Consider the following 18,495-nt stretch of genomic DNA (forward strand, 5'->3'; position numbering starts at 1 on the left):
CTTTCCCATGGTATACTGTAAATACTCTTTAGAATACATAAGTGGCATATGTTCATATATCATTCTACTGATTGGAGCAAGGGATAATCTATTAGCATCCAAAGAAAATTCATTACTGCATGAACATGATATTGACTATGTTGCTAAGTCATACTGCCCTCAAGTGGCAGGAAAGAAACGCTATCGTCATATTTTGTAGTCGCGGCACCCCAATGACCACGTCAGTTGATCAAAGTAAGCAAAGCCGGCGGTTCTGCTCGTTTCTGGGGTCTGCAAAGGGCATTTAAATTTAAGCCTGGGGCTCCGCAGTGCCCGCCTCGCGAACGGCATTGGCAACGCGGGTAGCAAGGTCATCGGCCTCAGATCGGCTGGCAGCCTCAGCGTAAACACGGACAGCATCCTCAGTACCACTGGCACGAGCGAAACTGCGGCCCTTGTTGTAGCGGGATTGCAGGGACTCGATTTTAGGCTGAAGACCTGCGGGAGACTCAAGCTTGCGCTCGGCGTCGTAGGCCTTGAAAATTGAGCGATCGTTTACCTCAACGCGCACGAGGCGAGAGGGGAGATCAGTGTAGGTGCCGAGCCACTCTTTAGGGGTCCAGCCCTTGTGAGCGAGGATAGCCTCGACGAGGAGCATGTCAGAGAGAGCATCACCAACGGCCTGGTTGATCAAGTCGGTCAGAGCCTGCAGGCATTCCAAAGAGCGCTGCTGAGCGGGAGATTGGGGCTCGGTGTTCTTGATGGTCTTCAGAGCATTCTCGGAGAAAGTGACGGTTCCGTGGCCATTGGCCTCGAAGTAGACGCCGACATCGAATCGAAGGGCAGCGTGGTGCAAATGCTTTACACCGGTGTTGGTGCAGATAATAGGCAGTTTCAGCACTTTCTCGATATAGTCAGTGCTAGCACCGTTGGCATAAGCCGTTTGGACAACACCAATTTTGAGCTTTGATGCGATTCCGGCGTTGCGTGCGAGGTCACCGATGAAGGAAGCGGCCAAAGTGGCAATTCGGTCACCATCAAGAAGTCGGAAAACGTTGCTGTCATCGAGGAAGTAATAGACCAGACGGTCAGCATCACCGTCAAGAGAAGCACAACGGTCAAGAGCGGCGGCCTTGGAGGATGGAGGGGCACGTTGCTTGGTCTTCACATAGTCGGCACCGCACTGGGATGATGGGTCAGTATATTACACCATATTGTGGAATTGGATCATATTTACTTCGAAGTTCAGGCTGTCAGGGTTGATCACATCGTCATTGACAACCTTAATATCCAGAGGAGTGTCGAGGACCTTCATGAGCTCTCGCAGCTTAGGGCCACCGACACCATTGGCACAATCGACAGTAAGCGATCCCTGGACCTTGACGCCCCGCATAACCTTCTTGAAGGAGTCGACAAGCTTCTGGTAATATCCTTGCTCTGAGGGCTCGCCATACTCGTATTGGGTTCCGATGGTGTTCTTGCAGCGCACGACATAGTGAAGCTGTGGTGTAGTCATGTACTTGAAGTCGATGAACTCAACTTCAGTGGCAGTAAGAGCGGCATTGAGCACACCGACGAGACGAGAACCAGAGGCACGAGTATCCCGAGCAAAGACAACCCGGGCAGGGTTGGTCATCTTCACATCGATCTCCTTCACCAGCTCATCGTATACATCGGCGATCTTGTCCAGAGGAGCATTTGCAAGCTTGGTGGCATATTGCTCCCACTCGGCCTATATCATGGGTATAAGTACGGTGGATTCCGGTAAACTAATGGTCGTTTTCAATTGATTCTCACCTCAAGCATCTCGCCCTATTATTTTTCCGTGTTGGTTAGATATAGCCCTGGCCAGAATGTAGGGGTAGTGAACAATTGTTTACTCACCATTGGATCAACCAGCTTCACGCCGTTATCCTCAGCGGGGTTGTGGCTGGCGGTCACCATCACACCAATCCATTGTCCGCTGAGCTTCTTTGAGCGTAGGCCAGCGAGTAGACCCACGGCGAAAACAACAGTGTTGAGAAGGTCACTGTATAGACATCGACGTCAACAAAAGGACGATCGCGGGGTGTGTGGAGGCGGGGCTGATGGGGAGGTGAGAAAAACTTACGCCTTCATACGAAACTATAATCGCGAATAAAGATTTTGATCAGTTGAGAGTTCAAGTAAAAGGCCACTTCGTGTTTGCGAACTTACCCCTGCAGTGCCATACTCGAAAACCTTGCCCTCAGGCTTCTGATACTGCAGCGCAGCCTCTGAGATTGCCTTTTTGACAGCGGGGGACGCCATTGTGGCGCAAGACGCGACGATCAAAATGTAATTAGAGAGTGATAATGGGAGCCAAAGAAAGAAAAGCAAATCAATCGCTAGATGTCGTTTTGGAAGAATGAGGTGGGAGGAAAGGTACTTTGAAACAAAAAAAAGAACGAGGGGCTTTCTGGGTGAGACAACTGCGGCTCAATGCGACGGCCATAGCGGTGAGCCCACGGACTATCCACACCCCACCATCTTACTGATACAGGGGCTGTATCCAACAGTATACTATCATCCTTGGATATCAGCGAGTATTACAGCCCACAAACTGACAGCCTAACGTAGTTCTCCATCATCTGACCGTCCTCAGCTCCCAGCTTACCCAGAACAAACCGAGCTCAGCTGAAAAGTCTCCTGTCAAGTCCCCCATATCATCCTCCATATCCTCCGCCAATCTGGAATGAGATGAATGATGAAACCCACGTGTTACTCGTCGTGACACAGATAGGGCTAGTACAGAGGCCAGGCCGGCTCCCAGTATCAGCCAACTGGAGACTAGATGGATAGATTGTTTCTTGCAGTCTCAAACAGGCGGTACACACCTACCGGATGATATTCGCTTTAGAGACCGGGCTATGACCCTTGAAGGCTAAGGATATCTTCAGTCTCCTACTGAATAGTACTATCAGAGGTATACGAGAAAGCGAATTGGATGAATTAGTACCTTTCTAGGTAGTGGGTGATATGAATAGTTATACATAGTCCTCTTACATCACCTCCTTCACCAGTGTTGCTATTCTAACTCTGCCTTCAAGACCTTTCATAAGGAAGATATTTGATGAACACCCTAATTTAAGCTACCATATTGTCAATTTCTCAGCTGATTGACCCTGTCTGTTCTAAACGCCGAAACTGGTAAACTGTAGATTACAGTTGGGATAGACGCACGGTCGATGAGTGGAAATAGGCCAGTGCGCGCTAACAAGTGCGTGGGCGTTACGGGGCGGCTAAAGTGGGGGACCATAAACAGTTCAGAATTGCAATTATTATTAGCAACAGGCCACCAGGACCCTGCTCGGCTGGAATACATGGAAGGGGGAATAGTATCCACTTGAAAATTCCTGCGGCAATTTCAGAAGCTATATCTAAAACAACCACAACTCTACTCAATCCTAGGCTTTCAGCCGGTGACTAGCGATATCGTCCTGTGCATCTTTGATGAGGAACCTACCGACAAATACAATCCATTAGTCACGAAAAATGGGGTAAAATGCAGCAAGGATGGGTTAGGTAGACTCACGAGTACCACCAGGCGGTGGGGACGACAGTACCCAGGTGCCAAAGACTGTGGGCATCAATCAATCCATGCCATGGGGGGGAAGTCGAGTAATTCCAAACTCATAGCCAGAATAATCCATGCCACAATCATACCAGGCCAAGCCGTCCAGGACTTGAGATACTTCTTGTACCGCACGATACTGAAGGCTGTCCACATCAGGTTCTGAATGATGCCAACTGCGACATTGGCCGCCATGTTGTACGTGTAATCCCAAGACCAAAAAGTGAGATAGCAGACATGCAACGAGTAAAGGAGAATACAGATTGCTGTCCACAAACGACGCAATGTCGGACGGTGAGGAGGATTCTCCAGGTCCAGGCGCAAAATCCTGACTACGGCCAGGTAAAGGCCGTATAAGACACTAGCACCGGCGCCCCAGTAATCGAACTTCTCCGTGATTGCAAAGTCTCTGGTATGGAAGATCATACTGAACGTCCAACTAGCCAGTCCAAAATATCCAAATGCCATGTAGTATTTTCGGAGGGAGTGCCAAGTAGGGATCGTTTCCTGGATTCGAGACATGCCATGCCAATGCGCCGCAAAGTTGAGGAAGGAGAAGAGCACTGAAAAGGGTTCTTGCATCCCCAGAATCCTTCGAAAAGGCCATTTCCCATGGAATTGAACGACAGGGCTCAGCATTGGAGGGTCACGAGCAACGCGCTTATCGGTAATGACATGCTGGCAGGTATAATCGCATTCGGCCGGGCAAGTCCAAAATAACAGACGGTGGTAGAGGGCTGGAACAAGTCAGGGGGTGAACAGAAGAGGGATATCGTTATAGGAAGACGTACATATCGCCGAATTGCCATTCTGGCAGTTCTCGGTTTTACAAACCTATGTTTGTTAGCGGGATTGAATAAGCTGACATCGAAACGTGGTAAAACCAGCTTACCTGGACACATTCTCTGAAGTCGGGAAGATGATCACCCAGAGAAGCGGTAGACTGGCCGATAAATAGGGCCAGTAAAAGTAGAGCGAACAGTATAGAAGGGTTCACTCTCCCGCCTAATTTCATTGTGGTCTAGAGGTGATTCAGGCCTGCAACGCGTAAGCTTTAGAGAAGAAAGTGGCAGTCCGCGGAGCTGCGGGCGGCATCATCAGAGCCTCGCGTGAGTCTTGGCAGCCATTGTTGACAGCCCCAACTCCGGGGTAAAATGCAGCGAATATCATCGTCAATCTGTTTTAAAGGACCATCTGTTTCAACTGAGTATATGAGATCTTTGTGTGACCTGATTAATTCCGTTTTACTATTTTATGGCCAATTCATCGCACTAGATAGTACCTACTAAGTTGAGTATTGCTAGTGTAGCAGTACTTAGGCAATTATATATAGATTTTCCAATCAAAGAAATTGGCTAAATTATCCTTCTCAACTGAGGCTGTGACCTGACTTTTGGTCTTGAAAAGAAGCTTCAATGAAGTATTCAATTTTCGTACACGTGAAGTTCAATAGAGAACAGACCTCAATGTATAGGGGTATTTCATTCCAGTATCATTGATACATTGCCTCTATTCCGTTAGTTCCGGCTTATTATCTACAACAAAATCATATCCATTAGCTTAGGTCAGGAAAGGATAAGCCCTGGGCCTCGTACCTATATCTAGAGGTTCTGCACTTTAGACAGGCGACATTATGCACGTACTCGTCTCTCTTATACACATTCAAAGAAAAAAGTAATATATGTATCATGCGCAGAACAATATCAAAGCCATTGAATCAAAGTTCGCATTGGGAAAAAGGCAGTCTAAGCCAAAAGAATTTGTAGGGTCAAAGCCGTCATATTCGGTGCATTGGGAATAGAATAGAACGTAGAAAATGGATATTAATTTATGTGTTCCTTCCTGGAAAGCCAATCACTTACTAGTGGTAATTTCCCACTCCATGTGCTGACAGATTCTTAGTCATTTTTGTCAGGATGAAGCATTGAAATACAGGCTAATACTGAACATGTCAAATAGAATTAGGTGATTGATTGAATTAAGGCGTTGAGATCGGTCAAGCGATCTCAGGGGTCTCTGGTACTAGTTAATTGAACTATGGCTTGTTATGAAACCATTGAGGCGAATTGGGTGAACGATGGAATAAGCCTACCCCGAAGGGTGCTTAGTGGTATTACAATGTGCTTAATTTTGTACTCGCCCTTCGTTTACATACATCCGCCCGCCGACGTGAACATAATTTGGAAAATGTCGGGCCATACAAGGCTCTAGATTGGCCAGAAACAGGTCGATTGGGTGGGGAATGCGGACCCTTGGCGCCTCTGGAATGAAGGAATAACAGGATCGACATATTGTTGTCATTAAAAAGAAGAGTAAATTGGCGTTTAATTCAGAGGGCATAAAGGTCACTATACTCAACTTGAGTCTTTGTATAAACACCTCGGGACTTATTTCCAATGGTGCGGCTTTGTTCCTGATCCGTACTAGCCTCATATCACACCATATCTCTTTCATCATTCCATGTCACAATTGATGAACATGTTCAACACCGCTGCTACACTACCATTGATATGAACCTAGGCCAGTAGCCCGGGAATTTTCTGCGTGCAAATTCGCAGACACTGTTTGAGCAAAAACTTTCCGCGAACGGACTGCACTAAGATATTCTGCCTTGTGAAGTCGCGGACAATGTAAGCAGGACATTTCTGCAAACGGACAGCCCCAGCAAATGACGCCCAGAACGTTTCCGTGACATTTACCAAAATTTCAACGACGCATCTTACCCATAGACTTTATTCATAATACATAGTATTAAAGAGAATTATAAACCATTCTTCACATATCTAGCATGAGCAGCCGTCTTCCGGTGGCCCTAAAATGTTACCTCCGCGTCGATAGAACATCAGACTTTCGCATTCACTACTACATATAACTTGATACAAGATCAACAAACTACATGAAATTTTCAGTTGCTACCAGGTTGCTTGTTTGTCTACAAAAGACTTGCAAGTCTATTTGAACCAAGGTATATAAAATAACCGACACTGTAATAAACTATCAACTAATGACCGCTCCATAAAGAATGGCACAGCCATGGGGGTTTCTCAGCAGCAAATATACCGGCCTTTACTGTCTGTTATCGATCGGCTTCACCATATATTTACTTATGATTGCTTCCCCTTCAATTACTTTTAGCGCTCTATCAGCTTCCGACCGCTATCTTAAGCAGCACACCCCACATCGAGGTCCCTACGCTATCGCTATTTTTCTGGCCTCGAAATCCAACGAGAGACCAGAAGACAGCGACAATGATGACGGTTATTACGTGAGCGCCCGGACACTCGTGTACCAGCTGCTTCATTCCCCCAGCACCAAGCTGAGAAACCCGGTCCCCGTGATAATCTTGGTTAGCCAAGCTGCCAGGGAAAGCAAGCGCCAGAGGCTGAGAGACGATGGCGCCACTGTCATCAATGTCGACAACATACCGCACAATATGACCATCACGATAGACCGTTGGACTGACACTTTCACTAAACTGCGCTTGTTTGATCCTAGTGTCGTACCGTACGAGAAAGTGCTCCTCATGGACGCCGACATAGCGCTGACACGACCCATCGACGCAATTTTCCATGACAGTAATACCGAGCCACGCGAGATGAACGAAACAGCCCTTGGCGAGCAGGAACGAGAACTGACCCCGGAGAAATATATCATGGCGGCGTCACCCGAGTCACTACAACGAAACCATTCCTACCCCTTTCTTGATCCTGACAATCTATCAACTCGTTTCAACTCTGGCTTGCTCATGTATTCCCCTTCCACAGAGCTTTTCCAATATTACTTGAAGCTTCTCGAACACCCAGACCTGTATTACACCGGTGGCCCTGACCAGGATCTCCTCAACTATGCACATCGCTGGGAAGGACCTATGCCGTGGAGAAGGTTGCATTATTCGTGGTATCTCAATTGGCCCAACGACAATGACCTAAAAGGCAATATGGCTATCTTGCATACCAAGTGGTGGGATCATGAGTTTTCTTATTCCTCCGATAGCGTGGAGAAGTTTGCTTTTGCGCGGAGATGGGAAATGGAAGGCTACTGGATAGGAAAAGAAGGATACACATCTCACTAGATAAATAAATCTTCCCGTTATCGTTATTTCCAGAACTATTTATCCACGTTAAGAGTCTGAGGGCGCTGTACCATGCGCTGCGGCTCCTTCGAAGACAGATGATGAATATATTGTGGGTGAACAGACTATTTTAGCATCACGACACTGTCCTGCGGATGAAGATCGTCTGCCCTGAAATTTTTCACTACGGTGGACTACAACGGCTACTTGGAACTCCCTTAATTCTCTAGTTTTAATATCTCCTTGTATATCTCTCGAATCGAAAGATAGTTCTCCTTACCTTCTACCCGCTCTCCAGACATGCAAAGATTGACTTGTCACATATTACTCACCTTCACCGCTCATGCACCATACTGCGCGTTTGTGTTGATGGGATAAGTAAAAGGCTTATTATAATTGTTACATCAAGGCCTTTAGCCAAAAACCAACTTATTTTACTATTTGGCGTCTGCATGAATGGAAATAAGGGCCACTCGTGGTTTTGCTTAGGTGGGGTCTTCCGGCCCGCAATAGTATAGTGGAGTGGCCATCGACGACAGCCGCACCATAGTCTATAGTTTAATATTATTGTCCTATGTAACGTCTGTACGAATATGGTTTGGCACGGATACAGAAGTCTACGTTAACAGCTAGCCCTGGACTGGGTCTTCCGGTTGTGGAATAGTTTCACGGCTGATTCGGTAGCGGATCCGGCAACAAAACATTGTCAAGAATTGTGCGCTCAGATTGATTCCTATATGATGCAGATTCCAAGCCATTGCATTTCTACGCCATCTCTTCGACTTCTTATGATATTCTTGTCAGTTTTAATGAAATCACCTTCATAGAAGGGAAACACATTTTTCTTGCTGCTCATATTCCATTCTTAATCACCTCGTTTTGTACCGCCTTGGAATCTACGAAGTAGGCCGCAGACGGTTCAAGGCAATGCCGGTGCATAAATTTCATACAGCCTATCTCCACTTAGGCACCAAGATTAGGAGAGCCATCTTGTTTTCTATATTGGCCATCTTGTCTATCTTGCTTCTACTTATAAGCTTATGCCAAATATCCTCGGCTGCTGTGAACTCAAATCTCAACTTATACCGCTCGAACAAACCGAACCATAATGATTTTTCACCAGATGCAATCCGTTGGCGCATCCATTCTGCCCACGAGCAAGCAAATATGGCCTTCAAATCTCAGTCAACCAGTCCTCAAGAGGCTATATTAGAGTACAAACGCCGCTATCGACGCGACCCTCCCTCTGGTTTTAGCAATTGGGTCCAGTTCGCCCTCGATCATGACTCAAAAGTGATTGACAATTTCGACGAAATCAATCGCGACCTTGAGCCATTTCGGACAGCTGAAGCTCGGCGTTGGTTTGATCAACTCAATAGTCGGAAGGAGGAGGGGCCCAATATCCGCCGCGTTATTGTGGAGAATGGAGCGATGAATGCCTCGTCGTCCGACGGATTTTGGGACAGGCTGGTTACCCCGTTCCTCCATGCTCTACCAAATAACAGTGTCTTTTATATAAACACTCTCGACGAGCCACGGGTATTAAGCAGTCCTGGACCCCCGCCAAATCAAATAAAGTTTGTCGAATCTGCCGGTAAATCAATTGAAGACCTTGTGAAGGCTTCATGCTCACAGATTCCACATGAATTCACTGGGCATTTGGATCCCGAGAAGGATGTCTGCCAGTTCTCTTCGCCGAGCAAACTCCATTCGATGATTGCATCCCCTTCCTCTTTCTCATATACTTATTCACTCCTTCCAATCTTGAGCTATGCTCGAATGTCCGCATTCAGGGATATCTTAATACCATGTCCCGACTATGTTCGACTGCCTCTATCAGATTCTGATGATGTTATCCCTTTCCTGGAGAAGAAAGCAGGCGTTTACTGGCGGGGAAGGTCTACTGGGGGGGAGGGCCCAACGATTATCTTGGAAGGATGGCCATCGACAACGATTTGTATCATTCACGCAGTCACTTCAAAATGCGGCCAAGTCGCTCGACACTAGCCGGTACTTCGGCGCCAAAATCGGGAATCTGGATCAAAAGAAGATTTCACTATTCAAAGACGTATTTGATGTTCAGATGGCAGACTATATTCAGTGCGAAGATAAGTCTGCATGTGACGATATGCAGCGAGTCCTCGGCCATGGATATGGAGAACCAGGAGAATCATCTCTTAAATACCGATACCTATTCGACCTCGATGGGAACAGTATGACTTCCCGCTTTTACCGTCTTCTTTCTCAAGAAGCCGTCGTTCTGAAACAGACGTTGTTCCAAGAGTGGCATGATGACCGTCTCATCCCATGGGCTCACTATATTCCAGTCACAATGAGTATGGACGAGCTTCCTGAGCTACTGAACTTCTTGATAAATGACCCCGAGGGTGAGCAACTGTCCCTGAAGATTGCGCAAGCAGCATCAACATGGTCTCGGCAAACTCTCCGTGAGATTGATATGTCTATCTATCTTTATCGACTTCTGTTGGAACTAGCAGAGATATTTGGCCCCGTGGACCCGTCACAGCCAGGGTACAGAGCCGTAATGGAGCCTGATACATAGCCAATTTGTACTCGTTACTGCAGACTCTGTTCTCTTCGCACCTTTGCAATGATACTTTTTGGTCTCTCATAGATTCCAAAAATAGAAGTTTTATGATTAACAAGCATCTTTCTATCTCTGCACAAAAATTGCCCATTGGAGGTGTTCTAACTATAATCCGATAGACCTACCAAATTAGTCCTATATCTCATGCGACCGGACCAAAATAAATTAGGAATATGGTGCCACTAACAAAGCCGTGTTATGTAGCCAGGAAATTCACACATTGCCCGAGGAAATCAGTCCACACTGCGAAAGAGTGATTAGCAGAACATTTTCAGAAAAGGCCAGTGCAGTTCTCCATTCCACTGCCTGTCGAAGCAAAAAGACCGTAGCAGCGAAAAGAAAATAATCATAGATGTCATTGTCCTCAATTTTGTCTGTCCAGGCCAAAACTTAATGAAGATAAAAAGCTTTTATGGAAATATAACGAAATATGGCACTTTCAAAATGAACAATTGTGCAGTCCCTGCTGCTGTACCTGGAATTGCTCAAGGCGTCGAATTCAGGAATCAGGGCTTTGCCAGAATTACCGCCTCTAAAAGATTCAGCGTCGTTTTAGATCATGTTCGAAATTTATACTAATTTTCGGTTACTTTTTCTTCATATTTCATTCACTCCAATGAAGAGAAAAGGAAGATAGTACCAGTCAATTCCACCTTAGAAGAAGCTTGAATGCCCGTCCCAGGATCGTTCAGTTTACAGTATCAAGCTGTCCAATCTCGATTATGGCCGCCTGTCGGGAGCCCAGCTCATTGATAGCTCTAAGACTAGGCATCCTACTATTTACAACAGGCCAACTCAATTGTAACACACAGAAATATCGCTCGTTGATTGGCTTCTGGAAAATGAAATTACCTGTAGCTGACACAGGATACAAGAAAAAAGGCCGAAAGCCAAAAGAGCTAGGATCATTTAGACGAGTCCAGGTGGAGGGCAAAAATTCGATCTAGTCATCATCCAGGGACGAAATCGTTTCTACAACGTCTTAGCTGTTTGCCATATATTTGGGAGTTCAGTATGGATTAGTAGAATAGTGATGGTGATTTGGTTAGTGAGCGTCCCAAAGACAAAATGGTATAGGATCCGATCGTTGAAATGACCTTTTGCGGGGATACACTGCAGCCTTTGAATCATGACGCTATACCACGAACCCAATAATCCCGTCATTAATTTTTGACCATTCATTTCGGTATTGATATTACTTCCCGTGTATATTATTGCGTCTCCACGTGCGTTAAGATATTGACTGTTCTTGTAATCCCCCCGCTACAGTGAGACAATGTGCCCGAATCTTCCGGATTATTGGCGTCCCCCTGGATAGTTGTTCGGATCGTCAAGTGCCCCTGTACAAAATTCGCCCAGGTGTCTTCAGCTGGCTCTGCATCCCGCCTTTCGACCATCATCCTGTGTGGAGAAGTACGTGTTGCTGTTGCTCTGCTGCTCCGATAATGGTTGATATATCTGACGAAGGTCAACAGGGCAGGTAAACATGTGCAGATAACTCCGATAGAAACTTCGACGTTCCCCAGCATATTGATTCTCATGAAAGCAAGAGTAATATCCTTTGACTGTCCGGTAACAACAATGAGCACGACGCGGATAATGCTAGCCAAAACAGCAAATCCGCCCGCACCAAGGACAGCCGCGACCCTGATCTTTTTCTTCGTTGACATTTGTAAGTCTATGGTCAGTAGCAATGGCAGAATAAGAATAACAAAGTCGCTTGCCACGCTGATGACGGCGTCGGCTAGAATGATTGATTTTTGATCAAGGCAGGTACCATCAATACTTGTGTCCCAGAATCTAGCAATCGGATTGCAGATCATGATCTTCACGACGAGAACGGCAAGGTAGTAGGCGAACATGATGCCCATGAAAATATAGATAAGAATGACAGCAATATGGACCGGACTAAAGACTTGAGTCATAATCCATAATAGACACACCTTAGTCACATATACGGTTGGTCCATACATGACCATTGTCACGTAGACAGTTTTCTCAAACGGAATGCGGTATTCAACCGGGACATCGGAGTAATGCAAACCTCCGCCGTAATGTCCCATGATGATAGCAATAACAGAGTAGCAGACACCAAGGAACCATGATATCAAACATGTCCAATCCTCCTTCCCGAAACCACGGATAATATAAAGTCGGGTATATAGACGAACAGAAAAGAAGGCGGACATACCAAAGATACATAATGACTGGCAAACATAGTTCCAGGTCTGCACGCTCCGATTGATAGATGTATCCCAGTCCTCACGATGCACAAATGGAGGTAATCGCATGTGGAAAGTGATATGATCCAAAATCGAGGAGTGCTTATCTTGGTCTACTCTGCGGGGGAGCATTAACTTTATACTTGTATAGCCGAACTTCGGGCTACTCCACATACGTCACCATTTTGGGGCATTGAAGATCCAGCCTGGCCAGGACCATTTATCCATGGTTTTTACTATGAAGCATGGACTGTGGAAAGGGCTGGCCAGCTTCGAAGGCTATATAGATTTGTCACTAAGGTTATAGGAAATAAGATCGAGACGGAAGAAGAGAAGCTGATACGGCGTTTTTGAAGAGCAAATTTTGAAAGGGCTAAGAGAATAGGCGCGACAATGTGAAGTGCTTCCATATATATGAATTCTATTGTGAAATGTTGGAACAGGCTAGAATAAGATGGTCGCGTAATTCTTGTAGGCGAATGAGATAGACGTAGGCTCAGGAGGAGCCAATCTTGTATGCAAACGGGTCGATGAATTGAAGAATGAATGAATCCCAATGGGCGTTCATAATGCTAAGAACACCTGAAAAAGACCAATGAATATGTGTATCTTCCATTCATGTCGGAATGTGCTGTGCAGACCTCCAAACTCGTCTAGGGGATAGATGTATTCTTACAGTATTATGACAAGTAGTTCTAGGCTGTGTTAAAGTGGCCTGAAACGAACAAAGCGAGAGAAAGGGAACTACTACAGTAAACGTGTTTGTATGTGCACCTCCACGAAAAAATGTAATGCTTGTCTACGTAGGGCGTCTATTCCCATGCTTGCCGCCCATCCATTCTTCAATTGTTGTTTTCGGCCTAGTATTTAGGGTTTCTCGGGTTGCGTATGTCTGTATCTGCACGATCTATCTGTGTGATTGCTTCGCTTGCTATTGATTATCCATCTTTCTAAATTGACGCTTGGCCATTAATTGCCACGTGCTATCCTTCTACCTTGGACGCTTTAGAAATCACCTTATGTCTAAGTAATCTGTTAATTCAACAACTGGTGTCGATTATAATGAAGCCCCATCCCTGCCATGATTGTGGTCGCCGGGTTCGCTTGTCATGGAATATCATACAGCTGGTGCCACTTAAAATCAAAGTTTATTTTTTATCGTGCACGTTTGATCCGTTCAGCGTCCGCAACCAGCCCTTCCCAAGATCGTCCTATCTGGACAGGGACTAGACCATGGCACATAGAATAGTAAAAACCATGTTGAATACAGACGTCATGAAAAATTTACACAAAACCGCGGCAAGGGTATGTTCGTGCCTGGAGCATACTATCGCAACCTTGATCGGACGAGCTGGACTCAAGAGCTTTCTCTAGGTAAAGAAAGCTCTGCGACCTAATTAATGGCTAGATTATTTTCTTTCTTAGAATTGATAAGAGATGGGAAAGACAAAAAGTCTGTTTATCTTCATCATTTTCATCCACTATGCGAACTCTATACAATTTAATTAAACTAATCATTATATTGGCCCACAAGTAGCATTGTATCGTCTAGTATTGTATTTGGACAATTCAAACTGTTCACTTGTCGATTTAATATAATCTTCCCTTTCATATGACCAAACAATACATAAATCGAGTGGTTATGGAAAATCTCTTTTGCCATAAAGTCTAGACTGGCGAGACTTTTCAAACAGATGCCTCTGGAAGTCCCTCTCATCTATAAAATCGCATTGTTCACCCCGGGACCCTTTCAATGTTTATATTCTGGATTAGCGAAGAACTTAGTCCATCTTATTGAAGACCAAAGACCCAAGCAAAAGCCTCAGCCTCATTTTGAACAAACCTACAAACGCAATATCTAATGACAGAAAACCCCTCGAGGCAAAATTATATGGCGAGCATGAAGGTCGAAATCTTTTCTTAGGCGACCTTAAGAACCGTTTCTCTGTAAAAATCAGAGATACCTTCGTGAACATGATTGCCGAGCGTCCTGGTACAGCTTTTGTGGATTACCATGGCTATACTAAATGGGCGGCGGAGCATGGTAAGCTATATGATGATACGACCAACGATGGAAACTGGTTTGACCATGATGGCACTGATACCAAGCCAGGGTATTGGAAAGGCTGGAATACTGCTCATATAAAAGCATATTTTCATTGTGAGGATGTTTGATCTTGTTTTGATGCTGATGGTGTGGCCGGACGACACAGGAAGCTAGGTTGGGAAATCCTTTGTATCACATGCAATTTATCTTCAATCTGGTCTTCAGCCTCACTGTATTTTGTGAGAGTGGATTCGTACTTTTTATTTACACAAAAGGAGAGTTTAGATAGTGATTCATACATGGTAGGCTCCTGGAGCAAACGATAAGAATGTTTGATCATTATTTTTTATTTTACTGAAATGACAACTAAGGTTTGGTAAAATCAGTACTTAAACCGCGTCAAGTGTAGCCGAACTGGGAGCGTTTGATTTATTGTCACTTAGCGTTGTGGTATAGTGTACTATATATTTAGATGTAGTTACTTCTTAAGATCTGTTTGACCGCAGCGGATAGCCCTAGTCACATGATTCGTATTGATCACGTGCACTGTGCTAAATCGGACTAGTGCGGGCGGGGATTTTGGAGGAGCTTGGCGGCGGATTGGAAAAAAAAGTCGGCCATTCACCCATCCGGTGTCATTTACTTTTCTCTCCGAAGTCTTCTTTCCTTTTGTCTCAATAAAGTTCATCCACTCCGACAAAATGGAAGCTGAGACTCCCCAGGGTACTACCTCCAGCAGTGCTGACCGTATGGTCGGCATGGAGCACTCTGAAGTGCGCTATTTCACCAGGTATGGATTTGACAACGTTGATTCTTGTTGGTTTTTTTTCTTGTTTGCTGATAATCATATAGTTACGACCATCACGGTAAACAATGATCCTTCCTCACATAAATGCATTATGATTTGTTTGCAAATGTGTTGTCTAACAATTAATCTTCTACATCACGCAGGTATCCACGAAGAGATGCTTGTAAGTGCATTCAAATCAAACCAGACTCATTTCCCAAGCCAATGGATCTAACTTCCTATTTTACCAATATAGAAAGACGATGTCCGTACCCGTTCCTACCGCGACTCCATCTACCAGAACCGCCACATCTTCAAGGACAAGGTTGTTCTCGATGTCGGTTGTGGTACCGGTATTCTCAGCATGTGGGTTTTCTCCTAACTGAGTATGAATCAATGAACTTTCCCTAATATTAATGAAAGGTTCGCCGCTCGCGCTGGTGCCAAGCATGTGATTGGTGTCGATATGTCCTCCATCATCGAGAAGGCCAAGGAGATTGTTCACGTCAACGGCCTCTCTGACAAGATCACCCTCCTCCAAGGCAAAATGGAGGAGGTCGTTCTTCCCTTCCCCAAGGTTGATATCATCATCTCCGAGTGGATGGGTTACTTCCTTCTCTACGAGTCCATGCTGGACACTGTTCTCTACGCCCGTGACACCTACCTCTCCCCCGGTGGCAAGATCTTCCCCGACAAGGCCACCATGTACGTTGCCGCTATCGAGGATGGAGAGTACAAGGATGATAAGATTGGATGTGAGAATTTCCTTCCTTTTTCAAACTGATTGAACCGCGCTAATCTATATGCAGTCTGGGACAACGTTTATGGCTTCGATTACAGCCCCATGAAGGAGATTGCTCTCACCGAGCCTCTTGTTGATACCGTGGAGATGAAGGCTCTTGTCACCGATCCTTGCCCCATAATCACCTTCGATCTGAACACCGTCACTGCCGCCGATCTCGCATTCAAGGTGCCTTATCAACTCACTGCCAAGCGCAGTGATTTCATCCATGCTCTCATCGCTTGGTTCGATATTGATTTCAGCGCTTGCCACAAGCCCATCCACTTCTCTACCGGTCCTCACGCTAAGTACACACACTGGAAGCAGACTGTCTTCTACCTGCGTGATGTTCTCACCATCGAGGAGGATGAGCAGGTTTCCGGCTGGCTGGAGAACCGTCCCAATGACAAGAACAAGCGTGATCTGGACATCAACATCTCTTACAAATTCGAGATTAACGACCCCACTCGCTTTGCCGAGGGCAGCTGCTTCTACCGCATGTAGGTTTTACCACTGAACACCCTCTAAATTCTTGTGACTTAATGCTAACTTTCCTCTTCTCTCTAGGTGCTAATTTATGACTCGATTAATTCATTGTGGGATCATGACTCTCTAAACATGCTATTGTGCGGCTTTTGGACAGCGTGTACAGCCTAGAGTAGGTTTGGAGTCGCACAGCACGGCTTGCCATATTTCGACATATTTCCGGTATCGGTTTTCTTTCGCAGGCGTTACTTTCTTGGGTGGCAGGTAAAAGGCATTACTACATGGCGCGATACGGAGAGATGATTATGAAGCTCCTCGAATCAAGTAGATACCCCCGAGTCGATGCTTAGTCTAGCAACTCCGACGCATCTGATGTCCAAATTTGGAGTGTTGTAGATGCATCCTGGGGAAAATACTTATTTACGATTGACCAAAGGTTCCTTTCCATTTCTGTAAGATCAGTTACTATCCGTTTTGTACATAAAAAGTAATCAAAAATGTAGCCAAGATAATGGCACGCGTCCCCGTTGGTCGTCGGCAATTGCGCGGTAACAAATGATTATCAGATCCTCGGCTCAGGCCCGCCCCGCAATTCCTCAATCGTACTTTAGCTTCTCCCATCTCCGCAGTAAAATTTCCCGCACGCTCTATCCTTTCTCTTTCTACTTTCTTTCCTTATACTTATCGAACCTATATATATACTAACCATGTCTGCCCCCGGCGCTGGTCACGAATTCCCCGCTAAGGCGGTCTCATGGCAAAAGCGGGATGTCTTGCTCTTCGCCAACAGCATTGGTTGCAAGGCTGACGAGTTGCAATTCCTTTACGTATGTACAATCTAACAGGAGGAAATTCAATCCGCTGACATCTAGACTAGGAATTGCACCCCAAATTCTCTGTTTTCCCAACATACCCTCTGATCTTGCGTACGCGCACCCTGCGGGAATTTTTGCATTGCTGGCACTAACACTGACCCACTCGAATAGCCTTCAAACTTACGGATCAGGAGGTGACGGATTTCTATGCGCGCCAGTCGGCCGTCCATATCCCCGGAGTTCCCAAATTGGATCACCGTCATGGAGTTGATGGCCAGCGTAAATTGACCATCTTGAAGCCGCTGCCTCCTACTAGCGCTGGACGCAAGTTTGAGCTGCGCAACAAGGTCATTGGTGTCTACGACAAAGGGAAGCCCGGAACCGTCATGGAGACCGAACAGTCTATTGTTGACGCCGAAAGTGGTGAGGTGTACAACAAGGTTCTGACTAGCGGCTTCCTGGTCGGACAGGGCAACTGGGGTGGTCCTAAAGGTGTGTTTGGGAGACTCCCCCTTGACATCAGGAAGAATAATTGACCTAAATGGATCTAGGACCCTCCACTGTCAACTTCCCTCCCCCGGCGAATAAGGCTCCTGACGCTACTCATGTTGTTCAAAGCACTAATGAAACTGCTCATTTGTACCGGTATGTTTCGGCGTATCCTTGCATTGAAGCTCACCCAGAGACTTATTTTGATATCTAGCCTGAACGGAGACTATAACCCTTTGCACGCTACTCCTGAGCCTGGCCAGAAGATGGGCTTTGGCGGTATCATTATTCACGGCCTTTTCAGCTGGAACTCCGCCTGTCACGGAATCCTTCGTGAGCTTGGAGGCAGCAACCCTGACAACATCAAGGAATTCCAGGCTCGCTTCGCGTCGCCTGTTCGCCCAGGTGACAAGCTCACTACGGAGATCTGGCGCATGGGTAATGTCCAGGCGGATGGATTTGAGGAGATCCGTTTCACCACTAAGAACCAGACCGGTAAGGTTGTTCTGAGCAATGGCCGCTGTCTGCTTAAGGTTGTTGGACAGAAGAGCAAGCTCTGATTTGATGATAAAACCGTTATATCTTACTTGACTTCCGTCCGAAGTCTGCCCAACCGT

General features: G+C 45.9%; 8 protein-coding genes across 8 annotated transcripts; 5 read left to right on the forward strand and 3 right to left on the reverse strand.

The window, feature by feature from the left end:
* Positions 1 to 289: 289 nt before the first annotated feature.
* agm1 (phosphoacetylglucosamine mutase PCM1) lies at positions 290 to 2,329 on the reverse strand (the record flags this gene model as incomplete). The annotated part of the gene is made up of 6 exons (XM_056650208.1): positions 2,176 to 2,329; positions 2,090 to 2,103; positions 1,864 to 2,008; positions 1,777 to 1,791; positions 1,217 to 1,711; positions 290 to 1,162 (listed from the first exon to the last, which is right to left on the reverse strand). Exons 1-6 carry the CDS (start codon positions 2,266 to 2,268, stop codon positions 290 to 292), a joined length of 1,635 nt encoding a protein of 544 aa, XP_056495272.1. The 5' UTR covers positions 2,269 to 2,329.
* Positions 2,330 to 3,586: 1,257 nt separating this feature from the next.
* N7469_011304 (PGAP3/PER1 family protein) lies at positions 3,587 to 4,586 on the reverse strand (the record flags this gene model as incomplete). Its single annotated transcript, XM_056650209.1, has 3 exons — positions 3,587 to 4,308; positions 4,363 to 4,405; positions 4,464 to 4,586. 3 exons carry the CDS (start codon positions 4,584 to 4,586, stop codon positions 3,587 to 3,589), a joined length of 888 nt encoding a protein of 295 aa, XP_056495273.1.
* A 2,091-nt stretch (positions 4,587 to 6,677) lies between these two features.
* Positions 6,678 to 7,643, forward strand: N7469_011305 (putative glycosyl transferase family 8 family; the record flags this gene model as incomplete). The annotated part of the gene is made up of 1 exon (XM_056650210.1): positions 6,678 to 7,643. The coding sequence occupies one exon, from the start codon at positions 6,678 to 6,680 to the stop codon at positions 7,641 to 7,643; it is 966 nt and encodes a 321-aa protein (XP_056495274.1).
* A 1,167-nt stretch (positions 7,644 to 8,810) lies between these two features.
* Positions 8,811 to 10,206, forward strand: N7469_011306 (uncharacterized protein; the record flags this gene model as incomplete). Its single annotated transcript, XM_056650211.1, has 2 exons — positions 8,811 to 9,524; positions 9,616 to 10,206. 2 exons carry the CDS (start codon positions 8,811 to 8,813, stop codon positions 10,204 to 10,206), a joined length of 1,305 nt encoding a protein of 434 aa, XP_056495275.1.
* A 1,256-nt stretch (positions 10,207 to 11,462) lies between these two features.
* Positions 11,463 to 12,542, reverse strand: N7469_011307 (uncharacterized protein; the record flags this gene model as incomplete). The annotated part of the gene is made up of 1 exon (XM_056650212.1): positions 11,463 to 12,542. The coding sequence occupies one exon, from the start codon at positions 12,540 to 12,542 to the stop codon at positions 11,463 to 11,465; it is 1,080 nt and encodes a 359-aa protein (XP_056495276.1).
* A 1,905-nt stretch (positions 12,543 to 14,447) lies between these two features.
* Positions 14,448 to 14,648, forward strand: N7469_011308 (uncharacterized protein; the record flags this gene model as incomplete). Its single annotated transcript, XM_056650213.1, has 1 exon — positions 14,448 to 14,648. The coding sequence occupies one exon, from the start codon at positions 14,448 to 14,450 to the stop codon at positions 14,646 to 14,648; it is 201 nt and encodes a 66-aa protein (XP_056495277.1).
* Positions 14,649 to 15,221: 573 nt separating this feature from the next.
* Positions 15,222 to 16,662, forward strand: rmtA (protein-arginine omega-N methyltransferase HMT1; the record flags this gene model as incomplete). The annotated part of the gene is made up of 7 exons (XM_056650214.1): positions 15,222 to 15,310; positions 15,373 to 15,386; positions 15,472 to 15,491; positions 15,564 to 15,673; positions 15,731 to 16,062; positions 16,117 to 16,588; positions 16,656 to 16,662. The coding sequence occupies 7 exons, from the start codon at positions 15,222 to 15,224 to the stop codon at positions 16,660 to 16,662; spliced, it is 1,044 nt and encodes a 347-aa protein (XP_056495278.1).
* A 619-nt stretch (positions 16,663 to 17,281) lies between these two features.
* Positions 17,282 to 18,438, forward strand: N7469_011310 (putative peroxisomal dehydratase; the record flags this gene model as incomplete). Its single annotated transcript, XM_056650215.1, has 5 exons — positions 17,282 to 17,401; positions 17,452 to 17,500; positions 17,561 to 17,881; positions 17,941 to 18,034; positions 18,093 to 18,438. 5 exons carry the CDS (start codon positions 17,282 to 17,284, stop codon positions 18,436 to 18,438), a joined length of 930 nt encoding a protein of 309 aa, XP_056495279.1.
* Between the last annotated feature and the right edge of the window lie 57 nt (positions 18,439 to 18,495).

Source organism: Penicillium citrinum (genome assembly GCF_028827155.1).
Source record: "Penicillium citrinum strain IBT 23319 chromosome Unknown utg000010l:1.0-1229701.0:1.0-1230130.0, whole genome shotgun sequence".
Taxonomy (NCBI): domain Eukaryota; kingdom Fungi; phylum Ascomycota; class Eurotiomycetes; order Eurotiales; family Aspergillaceae; genus Penicillium; species Penicillium citrinum.